We start from the raw sequence: 19,557 nt of genomic DNA on the forward strand, positions 1-19,557 counted from the left end.
CCCCCCCCCCGGATCACCACTTGATTGAACAAATTAAGAATATATCAAATAAAGAAAACTTGTAGTTGTAGTTTCATATTTAAAAAAAGGCTGGAGGTAACTGTATACATTACAAAAAGATATCAAATAAATTTTCATCATTGAGCCTTAATAGGGGTGTTGTCGAGGTACGGCACTGGAGGGTAATGAAAGACCGCCTAGCTCATTCACAAAACTGGCACCTTTTTTTTAAGCTCATGTTTTGTTCTTTAAAAGAAGTTTAAGGTAGAAAAAGGAGAATATGTTAAAAAGCCAACCTTTTCAATTTGCAGTTCCATGTTGTGCAATTATGCGGGCGTTATGGCGAAAATACTTCAAACATTGAATATGAACAAGAACTTTGAAAACAAAGATGGAGGGCCAAGATTTGGCCGAGGCAGCACTGCGACTCGTTTTCGAAACAGCCAATCAGAGTCAAGAATGAGCTGCAAATTTGCCGCCAAACTGACGCGCCAACACCTGATTCGAGACATGTATGTCATTGTGATGTTTGGAGGTCGCCATGTTGGCAAGATTGTTTGTACTGCTTTTGAGTTACTTTTTTCTACTCTTTCTTGTTGCTCGAATATTTGAGATTTCATCCACGTGGCTCAAGGCAGGATGTTTGGCCAGCCAGCTTTTGAATCCGTTTGCGCTGAGCGTGAGAAAATTAAAGTCGATCTTGGAGCAGCGGGGCGTGAGTTACTCCGGGTTGGTGGAGAAGAAGGAACTTGTCGAGCTTGTAGAAGCGTGTGGAGCAGTAACCGAAGCTGAAAGCTGCTCTGTCGTCGCTGAAAGATCTGCAGATGACCAGGAAAGTGATGATTTAAAATTCACCGGTGCATCTCACTTCTTTGAAGAAGTAGAAGACACCAAAGCAGGGACATGGTTGGTTGATGTCATTCCCAAGGGCCAATCTTCGCTGCTTCGGAGCAAGCAATGGTTTTTGCTCAAAAGAAAGATTGCTCGATTTGGCATTCGAATGGGAACGTTCTTATGTGAAAATGATCCAAGACTGTGTGTAAAATATGGCTGGGATAAGCCATCCTTAGTTATTTCAATGCCCCAAAGCAACCAGCCCAAAGGTAACGTCATTTTAAAAACATATGACTCCAAACCTTCGGTGGATCATATTTTTCAGTGGATCAACAGAGAGCTTTCATCCAAGGTAGTTATTCTGAATAGTGTGGAGGAATTTGTGGACACATTTGAAGCGAACATGAAACAAGAACCTGCCTATGTTGTGTTGTTTTCCACGTTATCTGAACCTCCTATGTATCTTGGTTCGCTGTCCGTTCAATTCACTGGAAGGGTTCGTTTTGGACACGTTCGAATTTCCGATTGGAAAGCACAAAAAGGCATCTTAAAAAACTACAATGGCGATAATTTTCCGAGCCTTATGGTATTCACGCCAGAGGTTAATTTGACATACGGACATGGAAAAGGAGAATGGATAGAATATCGTCGTCTACAACTATTTTTGAAAACGATTCACCCAGAGGTCAATGATGTGTTCGTGACAGTTCTTATTATTGTAAACGTGAGCTGCTTTATTGAATTGTTCCTAATGAACGGTGGTATACTGAAAAGAATCATACACTTTATGTGGTTACTGACGTTCTATAATACAAGTCTTATAATGCTTTGTTTGCCAGTGGTTACCCTGTTCCAATTTCCTTGGCTTAGTCCAGTCCTTGAATTCGTCTTAAAGTATTGCAGATACGTAATGACATCAGATGCTGCTGCAGTAATGAGGCTGTACACAATGTTTGGTTTGCAGCACAAAAAACTCATATTTGGAGGTTACATTGTTTATTGCTCAATAATACGCTGGATTCGGATCAAGTTCAAGCACCACTTTGGCCTTGAGGATGAAAATAACAATACCATGTCCATAAGAGAATGGTTTGCACAAGACCTACATTACTTGACGAATGTTGTCCAGAGTTTCCCGTCCTTAAGACAACCTCAAGTTGAGTACAGCACCTCTGGCCTTGAAGATGGTTTTGAACTACTTATACGACGGCTTGCAGTGCCTGAACTATGGCTACGTCCAATAATCCCCACTGATTTCATTAATAACTTACCAGTGTGGAAATTCTGTTGTTCCCAGAGTTGTGATAGCAAGCGTGGGTATTGTAAAAAGCAATGCAGAAAGCACAGATGTTGTCAAAAATCATCTCAACCGGTTGGGATGTTTGTAGATCATGATTGTGCCATATGTCTGGAGGATTTTAGGAGTGGTTGTCTGTTGCTTGGTTTACCCTGTGGTCATTGTTACCATCAGCAGTGTATTGAAGCATGGCTGTGTGGAGGAAATAGTGCTGGTCGGTTCTGCTGTCCTGTTTGCCGTTGGCCGGCTTACAAGCAAAAGCCATTTGCTCTGGAAGGAAATCTTGAGGGTGGTCAAATGCAAGTCAGTTGAATCCCTGTTCATTAAACAAATGAATTACCTTATTTATTTGGCTGTAAGCTGAGACTCTAAACTTTAAAGTCGTAGAATCAGCATAACCAAGAATGAAAGGTAAATCCAAAGCACCCGGCTATAAGGCGAGACCCACTGTTACAAGACTCTTAGCTACTGTAAAACCTAACAATTGCGAAAAAAAATGTGTTGACCTTCTCTAGGAAAACGTACAATAGGCCATTTCCGAGTTCCCCTGGGCCTCTATATGAAAACGAGGTTAAGTTCTCAGCCTTTCATATGGAAATGATTTTCATTCTCATGCAAATAAAACTCATTTTCACAAGAAAGGTTGTGCACTTTGCCTCATTTTGAAAGTGAGGGTTTTTGGAACTCGAAAGTGGCCTATTGTTGTTTGGGTTTTTCACTGCTATCAATCTTTCCTCATGTCTTTATCGCATTATGCTTGAAATGATCATATAAATCGTCTTTCAACTAAAACAAACCACATCAGTTTGCGTTGCATTTGCCTGTGCTTAGTAACCAGGCAAATGCTTTCAAGCACAAGTTTGACCAAACGTGGCAGATTGCTCACAAATTCCTTGACATGTTTCATTTGTTTTACACCTTCCCTCATTGTAAAAGGCTTACCAATGTGAGATTTTAATTGTGAGACCTGTTTTTGCCAGATATTTTGACTTATTTGGGACTGAATTTCCGTGCTTAGCTAATTTAACATTCAGATTTGTAGTTACGCAATCAATTCAATCTTTTTCCAGTGCTATTTGCTTGGCTTATAAGTGAATACATCCCTCTTTAGTAGAGTTTTAATGCACGGAAAAAGATGTTTTGTCAAAAACTCTTGGCTATAAGCTGAGACCCCCTCTTGGCCTCAAGTTGCACTGAACTTTAGCTTTAATTTGTGTATGAAAATCGCTCGGCTTATAGTGGAATAAATATGGTAACCTAACTTTTAAAAGATTTGTAAGAATTGACAGACTGGACAGTGTAGCACAGGTCAAGTGGATAGGTTCTTTGTTAAGTTAAGGTTAGTTGGGGCTGTAAGTGTGTCTGTGTCTGGTAAATGCTTTTTAATGCTGCATGTATTATTGTGGACTTTAAGCATTATGATAGCATCATCAAGAAAAATGTTGCTTGACAAAGTAATTTCTTTTGGTTTTTGTTGACTATGAAATTGTACTAATTTGTTCAGTTTTGCAGAACTGACTTTGGAGGGAAGAATGGAATATAAAATGAACAATGTATAATTTTTATATGATTACCATTACACTTTTAAATTACACAAACAACATTGAGTGATATTTGAACTTGGACAGAGGGACAGAGAACCTTTTAACCTCTACCCTCCCTGATGTGAAACAACTTTGTAAAAGCCCACATCAATCTTCAGTAAAAATAGCCTAGTCTGCTGGTGCTGTGATAGGTTTTCTTAAAGAGTACTCAGAACTTGGACTCAGAACTACTAGGCACACGTAGAGGAGTTGAAAGTTACATGTAAGTTGTTTTTTAGTTTCAGTGGACAAGGGAATGGGTAAATAACGTAAACTTGTCAAGTTTTCAGGTCAAAAATGTTTTCAAATTTGTGCTTGTGTGATAAGCACACAAAAAGCAAAACATTGTGACGTCATAACTATGGTTACATACTCTCATGTAAACATGCCTCTCAGCCAATCAGAGCCCTAACTAAATTTTGCCTAAAAAAGCTAAACCCTGAAGGATTCTGGTTGTAGTAGTAAAATGATGTCATGGTGCAAATGACCTATCATGTGAGCTACCAGCCTTAACAAATGACCAATAAGTAGAAAATAAACGGAAGTGTGAAAAAAGTCTAAAATAGCAGTTAATAATGGTACATTGTATTACTGATGTAAGGGAATACCATTAAGTTTTCAACTACTTATGAGTTGCTCTCTATAGTTGGTCTCATCAATTTATTTCTTGTATGGCCTGTTACACCTTTTTCTCTCTCTGTGATAAAAGTTAGACAAATTTGGCTTGTTTTAAACACTTTGTATTATTCTTTTCCATAGCGGACAGATCAACTGAATTCAAGTATTTTTACCTTTGCTCACCTTTAAAGACAAAATTATAAAAGCATAGCATATTTTGTTGATTTTTTGTATTTTCCGGAATAGTATTTGCGACTACCTCAAAATGTTACTGTTACTGAATCCTTAAAACAAGATTGGTTTTCCTGTGTCCATTTGAAATTAAGAAGGTAAAAACTGAAAAGACACTAACTTTGTTGACTTTGTTATGTACACTTTCTTGCGACCAAAAAATTGTAGGGCGAGACATGACGTGGATGGGGTATGTTGTCTGATACCTGCCTTCCTATTTGCCACCACGTGACCCAAAATAACCAGCAAAAATTATGCAAAAATTTATTGGTGGGTTATAATGGGGTGTAATCCTTTTAATTTAAGTTTATAACGTGTAAGCACTTTTCACAAGTGCCATCAAATCAGTGCCAATGAGATTCTTCAGGCCATTCACCTAAGAGCGACTAAGAGCCAATTACTTACACTGTTTTAATACATTTATTGAATATTCTTCTTGTTTACTCATAATACTAGTTCCAGAGGGATCAATTTGCTTTCAGTTTCTTAGTAAACTTAATGTTGAAATAAAACTGTTCCTCATTTTCAATCTTGCCTCCTTGGTTCTATTCTGTAAAATAATATAAACAAGGGAAAGTTGCTGTAAAAAATATAGTAACAATGGAAACAAAGGATTGTGATAACTATGGAAGTTACATTTCTTGCTAAATTTTTAAGGTGCAAATTCTGCAAAAATTCAAAGAAATTTGGGAAAAACTGAGAAATATAGTTTTGCCACCTAATTTTTTATGCCTTGGGTGCTATTTGACAAAAAAGGCCTGTAAACCAAGGAAAAAAAGTGACTGTATTTCCTCAAATAATAACCAGGGGCGTAAAAAGAGGGGGCGATTATTCGAGGGAGGCGATTGTTTCAAGTTTTGTTCACCTCAAGTTGTGCCCTAAATATGTTGTTTTATTTTAATAATCAGGTCAAATAAACTGACCTTGGGCTTTTTAAGTGTTCCAAATTTGGTTCCTTGATTAATTTTCGGAGCTTGAATCATCACTGATCAGTTTTGCTGAATCTTGTTGCACTTCAACTTGACTGGGTGGGATAAAAGGAAGAGAAGATGGCAAGAAGGGTGGTGAGGGGCGATTATTTTAACCATTTCCATCAAAGGGGGGCGATTATTCGAGGGCGGTGATTAATCGAGGGACGGTTATTAATCAAGGAAATATGGTATTGAAGCTTCCTGACACCAGGAACATACACAAAATGCTAAAAATTCCTGAAAAAAGGAGGCAAAGACTGAAACTACAACAGCACGGTTTACATACACTTGAGAGAAGGCCAAAACTATACAAGTGCTTTCAGGTATGGCCTAGCCACAAGCCTAGGTGGGGAAGGGGGTACTCAAAAAATTAATGTTCATATGGGGAGGCTCCATCCTGAGGTCTGAACTCCTTACCCTTTTATATACCATTTTTCACGAAAAAAGTACCCCTTTCGTATACCCTCTATTAACAAATGGTACCCCTTTCACATACCTTGTTTAGTATTTTGCATCCCTTTTAACTGCTTTAAATGCAGTGTCTTTTAAATAGGAATCAATCACAAAAATAGAACGTTTTCTCGACTTTTTAAAGCCTTAAGAGTAATCTGTTAGCCCTTTTGGGTCCTTTTACAGACTGACCTAATTGACAGATTTCCCTATACCCTATCACATACTTCAACCAGTGAAATCCGGTCCCTACCCTTTCATATACCGAAAGCCTGAAAAAGGTTCCCCTTCGGGCAGAGCCTCCCCCTATAGGCCATCATACGGAGTACCGGGCCACAAAGAGGTAAAAATAACAGCCCTTCCAAGGCCAAGCTGTTAGTGCATGCAGGATTTGTATAGGTAAGATGTAAAGTGACGTAATGTTTTGTGTCTTCACCTCTCCTTACGATTTTCAACTGAAATACAAAAGCTTGAATACCCAAGTAAAAAGTAATTACTTGGTTTTTGCCGGGGGCGGGGGGGGGGGGGGGAGGGGAGAGGTTGAGTGGTAAAACCATCCAACTGTGGATCTGGCAGTCTTGGCTGAAGCCTCGTTGTTATGTTGTTTTAAGCGTCTTTGCTCCACCTTGCTTTTCTTCACCCATACCCCAGTTGATCAAACGTTGTACCGCTATCTGCTGGATAAATGTCACTTTGATCAAGCATATGAGTATTTGGAAACTAATATCCATCTTTGAACAACTACAAGGCGACAGGTAGTCTCAGAAATGACTGTCAAAGGGACGGCATACTCCACCTTGGATTGTCTCACAGGCCAGCCATATTCATTTACAATAAAATGGATTCTAATAACATATTGTTGTGGTGTTACTCCCTTCATCCAATGCACCAGCATCCCATCCAAGGGAAAGTAGCAATACTTTTAGCCGCTTAATGTGACTGAAACAAGGTTCCAGTTGTGTGAGTCCCACTGGCTTACGTCCACCTTCAACTCACCCTTGACAAAGATGACCCGGCATTGATTTTTCCCTATGGCAATAGATTGTGCCACCCCATTCTGTTTTCATCACCTCAAGTCCTGTATTTTGTCCTAAACAAGAAGTATCTAATAACACATGTCAGGAGTTTATGGTCCTATTGTAAGGAAAATAAAGATTACCACGGTATGCACATGATCTTAATTATGTATTCATGGCCAACAAATTAGGAGTTCAAATAGTAATTAATTTTGTCAGAGGGAATTTCTACTTGATAAATTCCACCCAAGAAAATTTTGGAATTTTCATTACGTAAACGGCCCAGTTAAAATTAGTTGGTAGCTGGCAATTTTACCACTTCCTGTGGAATATATTTCCACCTGCTCAACACTTAGGGTAATTTAAAAATATTAATGATGTTGAATATAAACAATGCACGTTTAGGCCAGCTTTGTCACTACTTGACAGGGATGGAGGGAAATCCTCTTCCTTTTTCTCTAAAGTGCCTAACAGCTTTCCTCTTGATTTGCCTCAAAACATGTTTTAGGCTATGACAACATTAGGAAACATTTAAATAAATTTTAAAACTTAAATGCATTTAATAATGATTAAAAAACAGGGGGACTAGTCATCTACTTCTAGGTATAATGGCACTTTTTAGATGTGTACAATTTTCAGTGCTGAGGCACTTTTGTACTCCATTCCAAAATAGATCTAGAATATCCAGAAGGTATAAACAAGTCAACAACTGTGTATTGTAAATGGAGACTTGTGATTAGATTCTGCTGACAAAAGGTAACTTTTTTTATTTTCCACATATAAAGTATTAGAATAGAATTTTATCTGTAATGGCTCAATTATTACTCTGGTAGTTACATACAATACAATAATTTATTCAACTTTATTGATTAACAATATTATTATTTTATTTTATAAAGATAGTTCAACTTGTAGTAGTGTACACTTGACCTTATGTGATAACGATAATGTGTACCTGTATGATAACTGACATTCAAATATAAATAATGATAGAATATGTACTACTTCTTTTAACCTGTGACTTAAACAAATACCCTATTTGTTTCTTTAACTGGCCCACAAGTTTTTAAGTTTTTTTTTTGTCATAATTTTGCCTGTTTTGGTCTTTTTTCTATTTCCTTGTTATAGTTAATAATAATGTTTTCGTAAAGACACCTCCACACTATGGACACCTGACTATAATGGAAAATTCAGCTGGCTCTAAAGTTTCTGGTTGTCTTTACCTCAGTCCATAATTTTACAGGCTGTAAACAGGCCTTGTGGTTGGGATCAGGCAAAGGCGTAAGGGAAAGTTTATTCTTCCCATCTTTCCTTACATGTACCTGTGTGCTCTACCCCAGGGATGTAGCTAAGGAAAAGCTAATCAGACTTTTTATTAGTCAACCTGGCTTTTTAACTCAACTACACCTTCAAATATATCCCATTTACCTGTTTTCCAGAGCAATTTGAGCCAGTGGTAAGGTCTTTTACAGCTGGTAAAATTAGCTGGCAGCTAGCTTGCTCTTAGTGATGTCCCTGCTACCCCTCGTTAGAGAATGTGTCTACAAGGACAGCTCCGTAAGGTAGACTCTTAGGCTTAATTACCAGCTGCTCATAGGTCCAATTTTCCTCTTAAAGAAGGGAGGAGAATAGGATGGGCTCATTTCCCAAAAATTGTTGCAGCTAGCCTTATCATAGAGCCTAGGAGACAATGCGGCCTTTCCTATTAGTGTCCATGCTACTTGGTGTGACTGCATTGTGTTCAACTTTTTTTCTCATAACACTCATTTGGCTCACTACAAGTAATTTGATGTTATTGGTATTTTGTGGTTTCGGTACTCAACTGTGAGTTTTGAGCATGTTCATAGCCACGGTTTTTAAGTTTAATTTGTCCCTGAAGTCATCAATGTCAAAACGACAGCGCTCTTGAAAATCTTCCTTTAATTCCTCTAGCTCATTTGGTTGAAGCTCAGATTCTTGTTCAAATACATATACGAAGTATCTGTGAACGTTGGTCTTTCCTGGCTTGGGTTTAGGGGGAGAAGGTGGGTTGTAATCTACAAGATAAATAAAATTGGTCATATTAATTTCAGTACTTGTCAAAGTATTTGATAGTACAGTCATATGGCTTTTGGGTAAGTTCATATGAGCATCTGATTTAATCTAGGTGCATTAAAATACAGTTGAACCTCCATGTGTGACTGCCTCCCATAAGCAACCATTTTTCCGAAACACCAAACTTTTTCAAGTCAAAGCCCTTTAATATTATTTGAACCTCTTGTAAATGACTACTGCTCATAAGTGACTGAAGCCATCTTTTGGCCTGATGGTTTCAAAGTTACCTATTGTTTTTAACCTTTTGTAAATGACCACTATACGCATGGTGTGCTTTCTTTGTTTGCTATATTATATACCAAGACACTCGTAGTATTATGAAGAACTTCCAAGGACAACACAGACTTCAGTGATTTTGTTACAAATAGTTATGGTGAGTTCTGGGACTCATCTTGTGAAAAATCATGAGTCCCGGTCCAGAACCAGTGAGTCCCAGTTAAAAAAAAAACGAGTCAGAAACTGAAAGTGCTTGCATGGACCTTAACATGTATGTAACCAGACAGTTAATTTAAAGACAGACTCCAAAACTCTGTATTACAGTATACTGAAATATTAAAATATAGTCTGTCTATTTTAAAGCACAACAAAATCATGCAAGAATTGTGAAAACACAAGTAAAATTCTGAAAATTTCACGTGTAAGATGTTATTTTGTGAAATTTGACATTTGTTTTCTTATTTTTTTTTTTGGTGTTATTACAGATAACTAATTACATCTACTGCCCCGGCTTGAAAACTGTAAAAAAGGATATTTATTTATTTAGGACATTTACCAGCTTTTCTGGACACAGGCCTGCCCAGAGGGAATGTGCACAAATGGGACTCAGGTCCCATGCATGCCATCCCTACCCAATCCCACAACCTGTAAAGGTTGGCCACACCACTGGGGTCTACAACTCTACTCTTTTCGAGTAGTGATGTGGGTTCTTTTATGTCCCACAAGAACAAATCAGTGAAAGTGCTGTGAGACGGGACCTACGGTTTTTCGTCCTTATCCAAGAAGACTAGAAAGTCTAACCATTTGCAGATGTCATAACAAAGGCAGCCCTTTTCTTTAAAGACCCTGAGTGTCGGTCCATGCGGGGTTTGAACCCGCAATCTTCCGCTCAGCAGATCAGCCTTCTCCCAATTGAGCTAAAAGAATGTAATATTGTTTAAAATATTCTGGAACAAGGTTTTTGTCCACTGAAAATTAAAATTACTCAATTTCCTGATGGATTCTGTCTTAGTGCTTAAAAACAATCTTAAATCATCACTGTGCAAAATAATTTTGGTGGAACATTGACCAACCTGTAATAGTGTCCACAGAAGAATATGTGTTAACACCTTTGGCCAGGTCCTCACCCTGTATTAAAATCACACCAACCATATCAAATAAAAAAAATGCCCTACATTTTTTTTTTCAAAAAAGAAAGGAAAACACTAACAAGGTTTTCCACTGTAGTCTCACAGGAACCTACAAACGCAGATGTAAGTTTCTATTTTTGGCTTTTACACCTCCCTTTTGGAAAAAGGAAATATATTGGCAAACCGCAAGTGGGGCTTTGTAACTGACAAAGATTGGTTTAAGTTCTTGGAGGGAGCATAAATTAAACTTCATCAAGAATAAAGTTAATTAAATTTTGACACTAACATTTCAACTTTCTAGGCAAATGCTTGATAGTATGCAGCTGCAGGGAATTGAAAATCTTGGAATATTTTCTACGAAAGTAACCAAGGGTCATCCTCATAGAGAGTTATTCCCTAGCCCCCCTCTCTAAGTAACAGCCCTTATACTTAACCTTGCTTGTTTTTTTTAACTACTACAATCTAATTTTTAAACAACAATGTTCAAAATTTATTGACAAATGTTTTATTGAAGATGCTGTTAAAGAAGAGTACAGGATGCTTGAAATAACCAAAAGGGGGCTAGAAGAAGGGCTTTTAGGAATTATAATTAGCAATGATCTTAAATGGAACGCTCACGTTGAATATGTAATTGCCAAGGCAGCTAAGAGATTGTACGCTCTTAGGTTGTTGAAGCGCGCAGGAGTCATGCCAGAAGACATGCTCAAGGTATACACATATAATATCAGATCGGTCTTAGACAGGGCTTCTGATATTTTGCGCAGTCGCGGAGCCGCGAAATTCCGGTTACTTGCCGTAAACTTGCAAATTTATCTTAGAACTTCGTCACTGAAACGTGCGAACAACATCCCGAAACTACCAGGCGTAGATTATGTTGTGAAAAACTGGGCACTAGTCATGATATTAAAGGCTCTACCATTGCTTCATTTCTGGAGCGTATTGTTGTTGAAAGTGCAAATGATGACCTCTGTTAGAAAAACGTTAAAAAACGCTGGTCTGATCAGCGCAAAACCGATTGATTTCTAGCGAAATTTGCCTTGAAAAGAACCACAAAATCGGCGGTTTTTTACCGATTGCTTTTTGGTGAAGTTTGCCCCGAAAACTCCCACGAAATCGGCCGATTTTCCCGCGAATTTGTCCCTAAAAATCCCGCGAAATTTGAGTTTTTCTTCCGCGAATTATCAGAAGCCCAGCTTAGTGTATGCTGCGCAAGTATGGCAAGATATTCCTGCATACCTTTCTGATGCTATTGTATCTATACAAAAAAGAGCCTTAAGAATAATATTTCTAAACTTTAGTTATCAACAAGCTCTAGACTAAGCAAATTTGACATCGTTAACAGATTGCAGGATATTAATATGTAAGAAGTTGATGGTGGATATCAAGAATGAGAGCCACCCCATATCTTTCTTAGCTCTGCATTAGTTAAGACAAGATCTATCCCATATCAGTTAAGATCAGGAAATACTAAAACCACTACAACAATGAAAAGGACAAAGAGAGCAAATGACTTGTTTACTTTTTTAAGTTTTCTTGATTCCAATTGTTATTGTAATATTTATTACTGTAAATAGACTTAATTATTAGTATCCTATTGTAAATTGCACTGTTTAGTCAGTTTTTAACTGCCAGAAGTGTTAATAAACTATTACTACTATTATTATAAGATCGGGCAGCTGTAATTTGGAGATCAATAAATAATAGAGCCGGTTTACATTTGAGGGTACGGGTACAATAGTTGTAAATATGTTTTAAACAGTCTCCCTCAGGGGAAATCACATTCAAGCTATCGGAGAGAATGGTGATGCCATTATCACATCTAGGAAATCATGGTTGATTGACTCATAACTGGTTGAGGGTAAAGGGTTTATTATTCAAAACAACAAAGGAAACATTTTTGCCTACCTGTACCCGTAGGTCACTAATATACGTTGAAGAATATTACTCAGAACCAATTAGTACACAATAATAAATACAAAGAGATGGTACTTAGACAATATCTTGACTAATACAAAAATTATTCACAAAGAAAGGAAAATTTGTAGTAATATCTCTTACATCAATGTTGACAACAATCCAATGAAGCCAGCTCTGACAGCCTGGGTTGTCTGCATAAGGTGCATCAGGATCCACCATTGCAACAAGGTATTTTTTGCCCCTTACCTTTAAAGAATAAACCTAGAATGTAAGTTTGCCAGGACTTTTGGAGGAGGCAATCCTACCTTCCCTAACTTGGTAACATACTTCAGTAGTTTCAAATAAAACAACATGGCTAGAAAAAAAGTACACAAATGTGAACTACAGTGAAACCTCTGTTAAGCAGACACCTCTATTAAGTGGACATGGACACTAAAATAACTTGTATTTGGCTAATTTCTAAAGTTAAAAACCTCTATTAAGAGGACACCAGCCTTGTATTACGTCCTTAAAATATGTACTGTAGTTGATAAATCGATACATTTAGCTGTCAATAAACTGTAGATTAGACCAATATCCTGCTGTATAATTGTCATCAGCGATCAAAGTTCACCTATAAGTCTTGCCCAAAGTACAGCACAGCTTCCTTAGCTTCCTTAACAACATGGTATTTTATCACAGTACAGAGTAACCACTGAATGTTAACTGTTAACAAACATTGCACAATTCTTACAAACCTCTATTAAGGGGACACCCTCTATTAAGCAGACACTTGGGACAGTCCTGAAGGTGTCCGCTTAATAGAGGTTTCACTGTATTAACATTGTTATGCTTCCTTTTTCTTATAATATTTTCATGTCAAAAAAAGTAAAGGGTTGGGAGAAAAACTCATGCCTTTTGCGGAATGGCAAAACACAATCTCAAAGAATTTAACATGAAAAGATTTTGTTCAATCCATAATTCTGGGGAAAAAAGCCAGCATTATAACAATTTACAGGCTTTTTTCTTGGAAACAAAAATATATCTTCCCACTTCTGTCAGATTGTGCTCTTCCATTGTAAAAAGAGCTAACCTGTGATCAGGCAGTCCTTCTTCCCTTTTGTTTGGGAGACAAGTGGAAGGGGACTGCCCGATACATTCACTTTACACATCGTCTGCCTGTAATCCAGAATCTGGACTTTTGTCTGACTGGTTGAAAAACAAAAGATACTTTGGATGGTTACAGGCAACATATCGGACTTCTGGTGCAATTAGATACGGTTTGATCTTCATCTCTCAGGACTGTCATTAAGGGCGGTGGTCGGGAATTTCCCCCGGCTACTATGAGCATGACCCCTGGTTATTTTCTTAGGAAATAAAAGAAAGATGAGACCAAAAGAACTACCTGGCTGTTCAGTTCCCCAACTACTAACATATATAAACCTGTAGTCATTTCTCTTCAAAACTCCCATCAACATAATTATACTTTAAAACTAGCATAATTACTTATTCTCTGAAATTTTGTGACTTTTGTAAACACCATACTGCTTCTATTTGATTGTAATGCGTGTTTGCCTACGCCCCACCTGGAAACCAGCTATTCGGACTTCACTAACATGAGATATTCAATGTAAAAACCTTTATTTATGATGCGTCAGTCAGTCATCTGATGCAGATGTTAAAGCAATGATATCCTTCTAACAAAATACTAATATATGTTCTAAGCTAGAACTTGTGCCACACCAGATATGAAAAACCACTAAAAAACCACCACTGAAGTGGCCAAAAAATGTGTGGGAATGTATTCCCCTGCAAATGCAGTGGCATGTAAAACCCCAGGGAAAGGGATCAAGGAAAATACATTACAATGTTACATAGACTACTCCAAAATTATACTAATGGAAAAGGGTGTGGGTCTAAATACCTCAATTCATAAACTATATACCGAAATAAGAAACATTATTCCAAAACATACAGATCTGAAGATGTAACAAAATAAAATATAGAAAAAGAAAACTTGCAAAACAAAACAAAAATTATCAGAAGGACTGAGCTGATGTAGAATGGCACAAGTTGCCTCCTAAAACCATAAATAGCCTAATATTATACCAGGAACAACAGCATGCCTCCATACCGTGCCATCAGAATATTAATTTCTGACTGATTCATTTCCACGTCTCCAAATGGTAAGAAATTACATTTTTTAGTGTGTGGTTAGCATTGCAAAATAAATGTGTTGATTGATTGATTGATTGATACCAGGCAACTTGAAATCTTAGTGACAGCCCTGATCTCTTCATGTCAAAAGCCACAAGCCTTTGTTGCAAACCGCTTGAATTTCCTTGAAAATCTGACACGACAAGGCAAATGATGACAGATGCCTTAATATTAGTGAGCAGCAGACAACTCATGAAGTAAATGTATCAGCTGTTCTTCCCCCCCCCCCTCCAAAAAAAAGTACCTGGGGTCAATTTAATTACAAGTGTAGCCATTGTTTTAGGGTCCAAAAACAATAGCTACAATTGTAAATTACACTTGTGAAAGTTTTATTAAATTGACCCCAGATTGCACATTACAAAAGAGCCTGCATGCTAGGAGGGCTAGATATACTGAAAAAGTGAGAAGACCAAAAAAAGACAAACCATCCATTTATTTCCTTGGCCTTTCTTTTTTATATCCAGTTTTATCACCCACATTATCATGTTTCTTTCCCATGCAATTGTGGCTGGCTATCTCTCCAGGAAAGGGCTAAATTCTCAACACATCCAGATAGTGAAGATTTGATGATATGGATGTTTATCAAATGTATGATAAAGTTTTATCCACAGCCTCGTTTCCATCCTGGGTGTAAAATGTCCATTAAAATGCTTAGGTTCGGGTTGCAATAGTGGCAACATCTTTTTTCTTGTCCTTTTATCTCCCCCAAGGCTATTGGCTTGTCTTCTTCACAATCTGCCCACAAAACTTGATATTTTAATATATGCTCTTGGACCCAGTTGGATAAATCACTATCCAGAGGATAACACCATTGGTTTTTGCAACACTTACAATATATGTAGCCACCGGATAGTGATTTATCTGGTGGATAGCACTGACCAATGTTTGAACAACCTGAGCCAGGACCATAACTTTTCTGGCGTTTCATTTCTTTGGTTTAAAAGTAGTAGGTCAGCTTCACAAGTTAATAAGAACTAACATTGCTATTCTTTAACCAAAGAAAGCACTGGAGACTTCAAAGTCCTCACTGCTGTATTAACCAAAAACATTTCTCAATGATAATCTTGAAAGAAGCATACTATATTTACGTGTGTTGTGTCATTGATCAGATTAATATGAGGCTATCCAAAATAAAGTTTTAGCTTGAAGGGAAACTGCCTATCTTAGTCATTTATCAGTAGAGCAGTGACCTGTACTTGTGACTTGTAACCTGTGTATTGTACCTGCCAATCAGGTATACCGTGAACATAACCTTAAAACCCTTACCATTGCTATCCATTTCCAATCGCGTATCGTAAAATAGCTATTTCGTTTTTAAACCAGTACAGGTTGTTCTCTGCAAATATTCTTCTTACATTAAGTAGTTAGGTTGGTAGTATTTTCAATTTTATTCTTTGTAAATATTCTCCTTATATTAAGTAGTTACGTTAGTTTGGTGGTATTTTAATGAGTGTTCCCTATTTGTAGGTCTTATCAGGCTAGCTAGAAAACCAGGCACTTAAATAAAGTTCATCATCATCATCATATATAAAATGTAATACTTACTGCATCTGTGAAAGTTACTGACGGCGGCTGCTTCTCGTTCACATCCTTCAACGGTACATCTGCACCACAATTTGACTGGGAGAGGAAATATTTTCCACCAAATTTAACATTCACGTTCTCGTAGTCACCGTAAGCACATTTTTCTTCAATCAGAGAAGAACTCTTGTCATAATCCAAGCCGTGAATTGATGAAAGACACAAGACAAAGAGAAGTGTAAACAGCATTTGACTACGGCCACGTATTGAACCGACCGCCATCTTGGGATCAATGTCACGTGACATAACGAGGCAGTAGGTTTGTAACGTAAGTTCGTAGCCCCGATAAGGGTAGCTCGGGAAAAATTTTGGCGGTCGAGCCAATTTTCTCGATCCGAACTCGCACAAGTGAACCTGCTCTAGGGTCTTTGACGCTTCCAAATGTGTATTGCTTTGTTTAAAAACAAAGTTAAAAAAAGAGCCATTACGACTCTTGATACAATGACACAATCTCGTCTCCAGGGCTTCTCTTTGAAAAAATAGGATGAGATCAGAGCCCATGCACCCCTTCCATTTGCCGTAGAGCAGAAATCTAAGGAGTCATAAAAAATGCAGCCTCAAAAGATGTCGCGTAAATGTTTCCATAAAAGCGAATGTCTGTCTTAACATCTTGCATTTAAGGGGGGGGGGGGGGGAATTCGCCTAGCTTTTGGTACAGTGGAACCCGGTTAATAAGGACACCACGGTCCGTATTATCCGGGTGTCGGTATTAAGCGGGCTCTCAGAGAAAACGTTAGGAACAGACAGTTTTACGAGAAAACGTTGTTTAATTTCTTATCTGTAACAGTAACAAGTTCATCCTAAAGAAACCTCACGATCATTTATCATAGTCTCAGAGTAAAATCTTTTAAGTATTGTATTGTTATTGAAACAGGCACGACAATGGATTGATTTGAAAAAGTCTGTGACTTTAATTTGTACCACAGGTAGCCCAAGCTCGAAATATGAGCATCAGCTAGCATCGGCATTGTTGCGTAACATTCAAAATATAAGGATTTGTATAGGAAAAAAACCTATCGTTTCTGTAACCTACGAAAATGAAAGGATTTCAATAAAAAACAGCTTAATGTGTGTTACGTCTCTCCTGTGTGGTCCACGGGCCGATTTATGGCCGTTTTATGGGTTTTTATGTAAACCTTTATATAGAGCCGGGGGGGGGGGGGCACTTGAGTATTTTTTGGGTGGGTATGTGCCGCCCGGGACTCCAAATTGACACCCCGTTCTAGAAAAAAATTCCCCTAAAATTGATACCCCGTTCTAGAAATGGGCCAATTTTTTATACTACGTTCTAAGGTGCAACAAGAGTACAACGGTTTGCTTGTTAACGCATTGAACCGTATTTTTAAAAGCAATCTGTCCTTGAACAATTTCAAATGGCTGCTTACAAAAGTACAGCTTTCGTGCGTTCGAAATATTATACCCCGTTCTAGAAAACGCCTCTGAAATGAATACCCCGTTCTAAATCAGGAGCTTCAAAATCACGACCCCTTTGGGCGGCACATACCCGTATAGGTAATGTATGGGAGTACCCCCCCCGGGATATAGAGAGAAAACAGTTTATATAAATAGGGCAATATTTCGGCTAACAAAATTAGCTTTCCTCAGGGCCAGAGCTATACCGAGAGAAAAGATATTTTCTCTCGGTATAGCTCTGGCCCTCACGAAGACTAATTTTGTTAGCCGAAATATTAGCCTATAATAAATCAGCCGTTTGCAGTAGTGCCAGCCCTGCATTCTGTTTTGTTTTATTTTACACTTTAAGTTACGTCTAGCTACGGCATCTCTTTAATTAGAGATCCGGCTAGAGGGACCAGTCAGTTGTATTTACGCTTTACGTGGACCTCTGCATTCAAACAGGTTTTTTTCTTTATACAAAATTAGCCTCCCACGAATCATTCTTAGGGGTTTGAGAAGGACTGCCTGACGAGCCAAAAGAACGTCTGCGTCGGATAATGCTTAATAAAGTTTTATTCTTCTCTTTTTTTTTTTTTTTTTTAACTGAGGAGTACTAATTCATTACAAAATAGAAGGACCTCATCCTAACAGAGATCTAATCAGCTTTGAAATATGATATGAAGGGTCTGTTGAGATCCTGGTCCTTTGTCCCCGGGACAGTACACTGCAGGTTTTGGGCGGGTATATTCTGCTTCTAATTTGTGATACGATCTTTTATGCGCGTTCGAAGCATAGATAGCAAAAATTAATCTTTTTAGCTAACCGATCAGCCTTGTTGGAAAAATTCGCGAGGAGGAGGCTCGATACACAGGCTAGTTTAGACTGTCTAGCCTGTACCAGGCGCTCAGGCGCTTATGGCCTGAGAAAAGAGCCCACATTTCCCGACGCCACCATGTACCACTGGTTTCGTCGTAATTTCGCGGGGAAACAAGTGATGGGTTCGCGAAGTGATCCAAAGATGATCTCTGCGACAAAATAGGAGTAGCAGCACATTCGTAATCTTTCGCAGTTCTCTCGGTCGGCTGTTTTCTCATGCTAGATAGGGAGTGGCGAGAACTAAAGAAAGCGATCGGAAACATTTTTTCGCTCCCTTTTCATTTTACACTTGGGGTTACTCCCTGGTCCTCCCTACTACATGTACATGAACTCCAAGCCTGTGCACAGCCACCCCCCTCCCCTCAGAAAAAACCGGGGAAGGGGCGTCTGTAATTGTTTTTTTTTTCCGAAGTGCCTGGATCTGAATAACTACATGTGTGTACAGTAGTTTTCTACGAGATCTACAGTAACAGCCAATGAAATCATTTTCCACACATTCCGGGAAAAATCACGTTGTTTTCCGTACACGATTAGTAACGGTCAATCATAGATGCCCCTTGTCCCATTTTTTTTCTAAGTAGAGGGGGCGGCTTTACACAGACTGAACCCTTGGAACAGGTACGTGCCGCCCCGCCCCAAAAAGGTGTGGTTTTTACACTGTTTTAGTCTGAAAGACTGATTTTGGTATGGAATCGGGTATGGTTTTCGAAGGAACGACGGGAGTAAATAATAAATTGACTTTTAAACTGCAAAGGACTGCAAACGAATTTGCCGCAGAACGCGAAAATATAGACTGCCGAAAGTTAACTTTGCAAGAAATCAACAGGACACCAATAGAAACTAAAACAGAGCGGGGTTGTAGCCGTAGACAGCTGTTTCGCCATTTTTTGTGGCTTGTCAGTACCGCAAACTACGGGAGTGTATGAATGCATTTGTCATTACAACTCCAAACGAAAAAGAAAGAAAGAGTGATATGCGAATTCGAAATGGATTTTAATAAGAAACGTTTGTGTTGGTGTTCGAATATGACTAATGATGACATAATTTCTGCCTCTGCCAGGTCTAAAAGCGGGTGTGGAAAATGACATTTTTTCAGTCTGAAATATTGTCAAAATTTGGAGACCCGTGCTGCACACCCCCACTAAGGATCCC

At 38.3% G+C, this 19,557-nt stretch overlaps 2 protein-coding genes across 2 annotated transcripts; one reads left to right on the forward strand and one right to left on the reverse strand.

Annotated features, from left to right (window-relative positions):
• Nucleotides 1-304: 304 nt before the first annotated feature.
• Nucleotides 305-5,092, forward strand: LOC140933106 (E3 ubiquitin-protein ligase RNF103-like). Its single transcript, XM_073382622.1, has one exon. The coding sequence runs from the start codon at nucleotides 542-544 to the stop codon at nucleotides 2,441-2,443; it is 1,902 nt and encodes a 633-aa protein (XP_073238723.1). The 5' UTR covers nucleotides 305-541; the 3' UTR covers nucleotides 2,444-5,092.
• A 2,741-nt stretch (nucleotides 5,093-7,833) lies between these two features.
• Nucleotides 7,834-16,338, reverse strand: LOC140933111 (phosphatidylethanolamine-binding protein 1-like). The gene is made up of 4 exons (XM_073382628.1): nucleotides 16,099-16,338; nucleotides 12,499-12,603; nucleotides 10,384-10,438; nucleotides 7,834-9,036 (listed from the first exon to the last, which is right to left on the reverse strand). Exons 1-4 carry the CDS (start codon nucleotides 16,321-16,323, stop codon nucleotides 8,819-8,821), a joined length of 603 nt encoding a protein of 200 aa, XP_073238729.1. The 5' UTR covers nucleotides 16,324-16,338; the 3' UTR covers nucleotides 7,834-8,818.
• Between the last annotated feature and the right edge of the window lie 3,219 nt (nucleotides 16,339-19,557).

The sequence above is a fragment of the Porites lutea genome, chromosome 4, assembly GCF_958299795.1.
Source record: "Porites lutea chromosome 4, jaPorLute2.1, whole genome shotgun sequence".
In the NCBI taxonomy this organism is placed as follows: domain Eukaryota; kingdom Metazoa; phylum Cnidaria; class Anthozoa; order Scleractinia; family Poritidae; genus Porites; species Porites lutea.